Source organism: Cicer arietinum, chromosome 7, assembly GCF_000331145.2.
Source record: "Cicer arietinum cultivar CDC Frontier isolate Library 1 chromosome 7, Cicar.CDCFrontier_v2.0, whole genome shotgun sequence".
Taxonomy (NCBI): domain Eukaryota; kingdom Viridiplantae; phylum Streptophyta; class Magnoliopsida; order Fabales; family Fabaceae; genus Cicer; species Cicer arietinum.
In genome coordinates this window covers 46344454-46354462 of record NC_021166.2, presented here as the reverse complement: position 1 = coordinate 46354462, position 10009 = coordinate 46344454, and the positions used below count along the sequence as shown (strand labels likewise).

At 28.2% G+C, this 10009-nt stretch overlaps 1 protein-coding gene across 3 annotated transcripts; it reads left to right on the top strand.

Moving 5' to 3' along the window:
* On the top strand, window positions 1-7492 carry LOC101495288 (UPF0481 protein At3g47200-like). Of its 3 annotated transcripts, XM_027336383.2 has the most exons (4): window positions 1-238; window positions 367-433; window positions 3506-3578; window positions 5755-7492. In XM_027336383.2, exon 4 carries the CDS (start codon window positions 5895-5897, stop codon window positions 7323-7325), a length of 1431 nt encoding a protein of 476 aa, XP_027192184.1. In that variant the 5' UTR covers window positions 1-238; window positions 367-433; window positions 3506-3578; window positions 5755-5894; the 3' UTR covers window positions 7326-7492. The 3 variants fall into 3 exon arrangements, with proteins under 3 accessions (XP_027192184.1, XP_073220082.1, XP_004511113.1); XM_073363981.1 differs by lacking the exon at window positions 3506-3578 and having other exon boundaries at window positions 367-429; XM_004511056.4 differs by lacking the exon at window positions 3506-3578.
* Window positions 7493-10009: the final 2517 nt, after the last annotated feature.

Below are 10009 nucleotides of genomic sequence, written 5' to 3'. Positions count from 1 at the left end.
AATCTCATCCAATAATGCATCTTGCCAACTTTGCATTATATTCATCTTCCTAGATATAAATGTTTCTTTGTTTTTGCACCACACAAATGCTATTATCATTTCCGCACTAAAGCTATCCTTTTCAATTTTACTCTCTTAACACTTTTTGGAATCTCTGTTTCTGTTGAATATATTATCCTTCCTTTGTTACTAAGATTTCACTCTTTGGTTTTCATAACATCAATATGTGTTGATAAAGGTGCTAAAGCTGATGATATTGCTTATTTATTTATTTGTTCTTCTAGTGAACATATATATGATTTCAAACTATAGTTCCTATTTCTTTGCATGATAAGATTTAATTTGAATGTGTTTCCATCATTGTAGGATCAACCAGCAGCACATCGTTTCCATGATTTCAAGTTCTCCGTACAAAATCCATAAATTAATGTTGGTGAGTTTTTTTAATTTTTTTTTTTATGTCTTTTAAATAACTTTAAGGAAATGGTTTAAAAAATTACAAGTCTTACTAAAAATAAATAAATTACAAGTCAAAATCTATTGTTGTAATTACTACCAAATCTAAACAAGTATTAGATTTGTAAATCTACGATAACACTTTTAAGGCGAACATGTCTCTGTTTATAAATTTATCTTTATTTTTAGGTAAGTTGAGTTTTTTCTTTTCCCTTCTAATATATAAGAATAATGGGTAAAACAAATTGTCTAGACGATAATTTGTTAACGATGATGAACAAAGTTGTATACATGCTCGTATATATATCCTCACGAGCATACCATGGTGTATTAATTCAAAATAAAGATAAGAGGATTCCAACTCGGTTACACCGTATATACTTCATACTAATAAAATACTAATAAAATATTTGTGCATTTTTACGGATTCAAGATCAATATTATTTTTCTATATAATGTTAAAAGATACATCAATTTATATAAATTATGAAAATGTTTAGAAAATTAAAAGCAATAAGAGATAAAGATTTGTAAAATATGAGTGTATAATTTTTTCTTTTCTCTATTGTATATTTAAACTAAAATAAAGCATAAGCATAATTGCATAAACAAAATTTATTAAATGTTCAGTTCTATTTATGAAAATTTGTCTCGTATATGATAGTGTCATAGTGATTTTGAAAATTTATGAATGATAATTTATTTCGTTTATGATATTTCAATCTTATAAATGACAACTTGTCCCGTTTATATAGTTATTTTGAAATTTTTATGAATAAAAATTTGTCCCATGTGTTAGTTCAATCTCTTCAGCAAGAATTTATCTCGCGTATAATAATTATTTTGAAAGTTTTATTAATGAGAACTTGTCTTTTGTATAAATGTTCGATCTCATATAAGTGGCAATTAGTCCCATATATAAATATAATTGTGTTCATTTTAATTTTGATAATATTAATTTAACAAAACACTTATTTTAACTAATTTTTTATTGACAAATATTTTTTCCCATGTATAAATTGTACGCTCCAAGAGCCCCTTCAATTACTCATTTCCAAAAGAAAAAAAAAATAGTGTGAAAAATTTGATGCGTGAAAAAATTAATGTTAGTAAAATATGTTTCTATATTTATTATCGTTAATTTTAACTAATTTTTTATCTCGTGTACAGTTTTTATAATAAGTTATAATTAGTATATTACAATTATATTCATTTTATTTAGAAGATATAATAAATATTAATTTTAACTAATTGATTAATGCCAATCGTTTTATTTTGTTTATGAATTCTGACGGCTTCTTTATCTACTCATTTGAAAAAAAACATGAAAACATGAAAATTTGATGTTTAATGTTTTATAATTCTTTTGATTTGTATGTTGATGATATTAAAAAACACTATTTTAATTAATTTTTTATTGACAAACATATGTCTTGTTCATGGTTTTTTTTTTATTAAATTGTGATTAGCATGTTAATATAATTAATCTCATTTTTATTTAGAAATTACATAAAAATATATTAAATTTAACTAATTAAATAGAAATAAAAACTTTTTTTATATAAGAATTATGCACTTCAACTTTTATAGCGATTTCATTTTCAGAAAAACTTGAAAAAATTAAGGTGTGAATATTCTCATTTGTATTTAGAAGATATAAAAAGATACTAAATTTAACTAATTGATTAGAGATAAATACTTGTTTTGTGTAAGAATTATACACAACAACAACATTTTAGCAACTCAATTTCATAAAAAGAACAACTTAAAAAAAATAAAAATGAAGTGTGAAAAGGTTATAGTTAATATATTATAATTGCTCTCATATTCATATATAAGTGATAAATTTTTGTTCTGTAAGTAATTAAATTTTAGGGTTAAATAAGTTTAGTCCATATAATATTTTGAAATTTTATTTTTAATTCCTTTAAAAAAATCACATAATTTAGTCCCTGTAAAATTATTATACAAACAATTTTAGTCCTAGCTAAAATAAAAAATCCTTCAACTTTTAAATTTTTAAATTATTTCATGCAGACATGTTTAAAACATTATTAAGAGTTCATCCACAAAAATATATAATTTTTTAACTTAAGATGGATATTAAATATGAAATTTTTTAATGTCATGTCCTTAAAATAAAAGTATGGATCTTGGAATTAAATTTTGTCCTCTTTTTGTGTGGAGAAACTTTGTATAGTATTATAAATATAGTGCAAAAAAAATTATTCAAAAATATTTATCGATGTTTCCACACAGACTAAAATTGCTAGCATTATAATATTATAAGAAATAAAAAATATAATTTTTTTAGACAGACTAAAAACAAAATTTTAAAATTTTATAAAAAAAGGGGCTAAGTAAGTAATTTCAGCTCTATCAAATTTTCTTTCATATACTATGGATAGGCTGTGTTAGAAAATAATGGATAGTGAATAAAGTCATTTATAGTGGGTGTATTTATAGCAAATAGAAGATTGAATTTGAAATATTTGATAAAATTTTCGGTTGAACTAATTATTGATATAAAAAAACATGAAAAATAGTTTTGATACATACTTAAATAGTTTTATTACAATAATAAGAAAAAAATAAAATAAAAAATATATTAAGCTCAAGTTTTAGTAGAAGTAATTAATATCTCATAAAATAAGAAAATTATTACCAAACAATTCTATTTAGATAATATAAACTTATACGTTATAAGGAACTGATTTGACCATGCGAAACATACTCATAAATATTTTATTGCAAAACATTGAACCCAACAATCCTCTAATTAGTTAGAAATCTAACAACTTAACTCATGAAATTCGCTCATCTATCTGTCTACTTTGTGGATAAGAGCATAAACAAAAACTATTTTCTTATTAAAACCTATTCATAGGGTTAACTGGAGCATCTTCAATTTAATAGAAATCTTGTCAATAAAACACTTAAGTAGATCTTGTATACACTTCACTCGTTGTTATCTTTTTCAACTGTAGTACCTAATACACATGCATATTGTAGTATCTAGATCCTAATACGCATTTTGATGTAACATCAGATGCTTCTTGCTATAGATGGGGTTCAACAATTGGAACAACTTTGCATGCTTTTTGGGATTAGCCCAAGGCCATGTAAGTTTGGAATAAACTTGATTTTCTATCTCACATCCATTTTGGATTCCACTTTCTCATTTGTTGTTGGAGGATTTGGAAGTCTCGCAATGAAAAATCTTTTATTGATAACAATCATTCTCTCTAGTATATTCTAAGCCAAATTAATATTGTTTTTCACTCCACCATGAAGGTGTTTGGTGGTTTCAATAAGGTTTCAATCCCTAGACTTGTTTCTTGGCAACTTCTTTAAGAAAATATGATTAAAGTCAGTGCTGATGGTAGCTCAATTGGTAGCCCGAGGCATTCCAGGTTTGGTGGGCTTCTCAGAAATTCATATAGAGGACGGATTACAAGTTTTGCTGGTAGTTGTGGGTTCACTTCTATTATTAATGTCGACTTTCAAGCCATGTCGCATGGTTTGGATATCGCATGGAATCATGGGTTTAGAAACATGATTTATGAATATAATTCTCAAAAGGCAGTTTATTTAGGAGGGTGTGTTGCCTACTCATCCTTATGCTCCTTTTGTGAAGTATATTCTTTTTCTGATCTCCAAGGATTGTCAGATAGTTCTCACTCACACCTTACATGAAAGTAAGGTTTGTGTTAATTGGCTTGCTAAATTGGGTGTTTTATTTGACAAGGAATGGAGAGAATTTTCTATTTGTCCCTCATCTTTATCAAGTATTTGTTTAGCAGACCCTCTGGGGATCCAATTCCTCATAGTTTAATCTCTTTGTTTTCCTTTGATAAAAAATACTATTCATCTAATGCATCCCGTCTCAAAGTTCAGGTGTATTTTGTCAAACATAAATATAAAGTTTTTGTCAAGTTCAAGGTTTGGAAAATAGAGATAGAAAATCAGATTGACAGAAAGATCAAGTGTTTGTAGACAAATAATGGAATAGAGTACACTTACTCAAATTTCTAGAAATTTTGTTGAAACACGGTAGTCAAAGACATTTTTCAGTTCGACCAAAAGAATGAACATGTCTCTTCAGTGGCAGATTTTAACAAGTTTTATTGAGGGAGCCACCATAAAATAGATTTTATATATATATATATATATATATATAATATTTTTAATTAATTTCATATATTTGATTTTGGTGTAGTGATAATTATAATTTTTGAATATATTAAAAGTATCGGATTTTTGTTTCTCTATTCCCCTCCCCAAAACCCTCCTCTCCCCTCTAAACTCTCAAACAAAATACTAAAAAAATTCTCCTCCTTTTCATTCTATTGAATTAAAGAGACTTAACTTTAGGGGCACCATATTGACAATGACTTCTAACAAGGTGATTGCTCATCCAACATTTTGTGTTTATTTATTTATTGAGAATTTTATCAGATTTTAATTCTGGTAGTATAAAATAGAATAAAATATACTACTAAATCTTAATTTTCAACAATATATTTAAGGGCAGGTGAATAAACACATAATATGTAAGCAATTTTCTTCTAATAATGTACGTGGCCACAAGATGATCTCTAATAAATGAATATGCCCTCATTTAACTTCACGTGGTTGCCTCCACCCTAGTAACTTTTTTTAGTAAAAAAAGTAACTTTTTATTTTTAATAGGCTCAATTGCAATTTTGGTCCCCCTATTTTAGCTGAATCGCACAAATAGTCTCCTATCTTGTTTCTCTCCAGTTTTAGTTTCCCAAACAGAATTTTGGTCCAAAACTTGATGAAGTTTCATTTTTGTAAGCCGCATCACATCATTTATGATCGTAGATTTCAGGTACAATTGTTGCACCATGAGATATTGAGGCATGGTGTGATTTAAATAAACCAAAAAAAAATGAAACTTCATCAAGTTTTAGACCAAAATTGTGTTTGAGGGACCAAAACTGAGGAGAAACAAAATAGATAGACTACTTTTTGCGATTCAGCTAAAATAGGAGACCAAAACTGCAATTAAGCTTTTTTAATATAAATATGCTATACATTATGTTCTTAACATTTTTTTTAACGTTAATGTAATGTTTTATCGTTTTTTTTTGTCTGTTGTGAACTGAGTATTATTCCTTAAATAAGATAATACTATAATAGACTTTAAAACTCTCCTATAACAAATTTAACATTATTGTATTCTCAAGGCCAAATTTAAAGTATATCATTAGCGTTCTGAATCAATATTGTTTTCATATACATATATATTGAATTATTTAAATTTGGTTGCAGGTAAGAACGAACACTTGAATTTCAAAGTAACAATTGTTTTGTAGCACTAGCAAGGTGGAAACCAAAGAAAACAATAGAAAATTGTCAACTTGAGTTAGCTAGAATTGCAATTACCAATTGGACTAATCAACCACGGGACCATGGCAGAGAATCTTGATAGCCTTCTGCATAAAAGATTTGCCCAATTGAAAGAGGCACACCAAAGGTTTGATCAAAATAATCAAATTAAAATTCCAAAGATTCAAAGGGTTCCTAAATTTTTGCGGCAAAATGAAAGATTTTATAAGTATTGTTCACCAAAGATTATATCATTTGGTCCCATCCATCATGGCAATGAAAATCTCAAAGTTGGAGAGCAGTATAAGCTTCTATGGACATCAATTTTTGTTGCGGAATATGGAAAAATAATTGATCAAGATGCTAATGAAGCATGTCGACTTTTGCATAAAAAGATTGAAGATAATATTGAAAAATTGAAGAATATGTTCACTGACGATGTGATTGAAGGCTACAATGACAATTATCTAACTTGGATGTTATTTGTGGATGGATGTGCTTTGCTATATTTTATGGAAAATGTCAATGACCAATGTCCAGAACAACTTAACCTTAAGTTTGACCAACTGATGTATATGTGGAGAGATATTAAATTGTTGGAGAATCAACTTCCAACTGAAATGCTTGAAATTCTATGCAAAGATTGGAGGAACCACTTGGGATTTTTATTTGAAAATTATCATTGTTTGGGAGAATGCAAACGTATTCAAATGGTAGTGGTTCCAATGGAAAATTCTAAACCCACTCATATACTTGATTCTTCTCGCTCGATATACCTATTTCCTTTCTTAAACAATTTCAACTTTGAGGAAAACAATCAAATGGAAACACAATCAAAAGGAAATGAACACAATTCAATGAGGATAAATGCACTCCTAAACCAAGAAGTTGGTGATGAACAAGAAGTTGATTCAAATTGGAATACTTATAAGAGCATACGAGATCTAAAAACAGTAGGAATTCAAGTGATAGCAAATAAGACAGATGAATGGAGATGGAGTAACATTTCGTTCAAGTCTAATTGGTTTAGTGGAGAACTAAGACTCCCTGTTTTTTGTTTCAACGATGTCACACCTTATTTTTTTCGAAACCTAATAGCATATGAGATGTGTCCAGATGTTCGTTACAACTATGAATGTTGTTCATTTTTCACTTTCATGGATTCATTGGTTGACAATGCTGAGGATGTAAAAGAGCTTAGGTCAGCTGGTGTATTTCAAAACTTGCTTGGAAGTGATGAAGATTTGGCAAAGCTCTTCAATGAATTAGGGGACGATTTGCCAACAAAAATGTATTGCAACACTTCGTACACAAATGCAGTGGCCTATAGTAAGAAATATATTCTCATCAAGCGTCAAATTGAAAAACATTACATAAATAAATGGAAGACATGGTTGGCTCAAGCTTACAACACTCATTTCAATACGCCATGGGCTATGATTGCCTTTTTAGCTGCATCTCTGGCATTGGTTCTAACTTTCATCCAAACATGGTTTGCCATATATCCTAAATAAAAAATCATAATTGATCCAATGAAATAATTATATGTCTGAAAAAAAATTTTGATGTTATTGTGTGACTTTCTCATGATAGTAATTTTGTATTATTTATATCAGTTTCTTTAATAAAGTTATGTTGAAATATTTTATTTAGTTATTATATTTTAATATTATTTTGTGGACACTTATCTTTATTTAAATATATTAGCTATTTATCAATTAGGTGCCTTAATTCATTAATAATTAAATTAAGTAATAAGACTTATTAGATTTCTATTTTTATATTTATTTATTTAAATATATTAGCTATTTATCAAATATGAGTTGATGTCACTGATGACCCATTTGAAAATAATAGAATCCCTAATTGGCGATCGCCCTATATTTAGACTATGGTCCCAATATATAGGAAACACCACATTTATATCATTTTCTCCAATGGATGCTGGTCATCCTTCTCTCTTTCCATATCAACGCTAGAGACTATTCATGTTTGTCATCGAAAAGTCTATCAAATCATAAATCTATGTAATTTTAATATCTTTAATAGGTTAAAAATATTGTTGATTTTAAAATTAATTAGATTGATGTATATCCTTGATGTTCATATACTTATTTGGTCTCTACATTAAAGTATTGTTTTATTTGTTTTAATTGATGAATTAGTAAATGAATTCCATCAAGTGGTAATGTTTGATATACTGGGATATGGTAGTTTGTGCAAAAGTCTTTAGTTATCGGGTTTTACTTTTCTTTTCCATGAAAACATCTGATTTCAATTTCTTTTTTTTCTTTCTAATCACATGAATTATATGGCAATGCAGTTCACCATTTCAACAGCATGCCATATGATAAAGTTTTCGGTGGTTTTCTATTTTTCAAATTAAATCTTTCAATTTTGCTTATTTATAAATTTGTTATATTATTAATTCCATTTTGCTATTAATATAACAAATTAATTGTGTTGCCATAAAATAAAGATTTGAGTATGGTAGAACAACAACGTTGTCTTAAAAGAATAGAGAGAAATGCAATACGTTAGACAACTAAGTTCGATCAATGATGCATACGTCTCTGACAATAAAGCAGTTGTAGTTCATTTTTATTAGATAAATGAATTAGGATTTATAGAGTAAAAGTTGTATTTAAATAATAATAATAAGATTCAGATTTCAACAATACTCCTGAACCATCCAATGAGGAGTTATCACCCCTAGTAGAGATTATTGAGTACTGCCTTTGAGGCATACTCAATAATCTCTACCTTGGCAAATATCAAACACCAATGAAGATTTACAGCATGACGCTCATATCCTGACAACGAGAGGTAGAATTCTGCTTAACATTGATAAATATGTAACAAGTCCAAGAAGTGTTTGACACTACACCAAAAATGACATTTTAGAGCGCTTATTAAATACAAGCGTTGTCGTAAATATATTTTAAAAATAACGGAGCATATAACAACACTTTTTTACACAAGTGTTGTAAAATGAAGCGCCCTCACATAATGTTTTACAGCGCTTTTTTGAAAAACGTTGTAAAAGACTTGCGCTTTCAAATAATTAAATGACTTATTACAACGCTTTTTTTACAAGCGCTGTAAAAGTTCACATAATTGAAGGACCTATTAGAGCGCTTATTCTACAAGCACTGTAAAATCATTCACTTTAAATAAAAATCATTTACTTTAAATAAATAAAAACAAATTTAAAATAAATTTACGAACCCTCATCACCTCTACTCTGGGAACCCTCATCTCCTCTACGTACTGTGCGGCCATCTACTGCTCCTCCTTTAAAAAAAATTGGATACGTTGTCTCAGGTACTGTATTTATTAATTTGTTGTTGTCACGAAAACTAATAAATTGTTACATAATAAATCTTTTAAATTCTTTTTGAATTTTCTTGATCTGATATGTTCTGTTTTGAAATTGTTACATAATAATGGACATTGGTTTCCATTTACTTGTCTATTGATCTACTAACGAGCCCATCTACTGATCTGTTCTGTTTTGAAATCTTTTCTGTTTTGAAATTGTTACATAATAATGGACCTTGGTTTTCATTTTCCAATATTAGATATGTGTAATTGCATTTATATAGTTCATATAATATGTATAATGTTTTCAGTAGCTTATTATTTTTGTAACTGCATTTATATAGGTCATATAATATGAACCGGAAATGGATGTCTGTCAATCGATTGTAAAAAAAGTATGAAAATGGAGTGAAGGAGTTTGTTGAGTTTGCAGTGAAGAATGCAAAAGATCCAAATATAGTCGTTTGTCCTTGTTTAAAATGTTGTTTTGGAAAACGCGTTAGAGAAGATGATTTGGAAGGACATTTAGTATGGAATGGAATTGATCAAAGCTATACATGTTGGATAAGACATGGTGAGAGAAAAAAAGGAAACATTAATTTTGAGAATGGTTCGTTTGTTGAGTTTGCAGTGAAGAATGCAAAAGATCCAAATAGAGTAGTTTGTCCTTGTTTAAAATGTTGTTTTGGAAAACGTGTTAGAGAAGATGAATTAGAAGGACATCTAGTATGTAATGGAATTGATCAAAGCTACACATGTTGGATAAGACATGGTGAGAAAAAAAAAGGAAACATTAATTTTGAGAATAGTTCGACATATGCTTCAACTGACTTCGATACAGATACATATGAGCCGGACCGAGTTGATGAGATTGCAA

What these genes read in the sequence shown, in the direction of transcription:
- LOC101495288 (XM_073363981.1), top strand. Translation starts at nt 5,895, where the DNA reads ATGGCAGAGAATCTTGATAGCCTTCTGCATAAAAGATTTGCCCAATTG.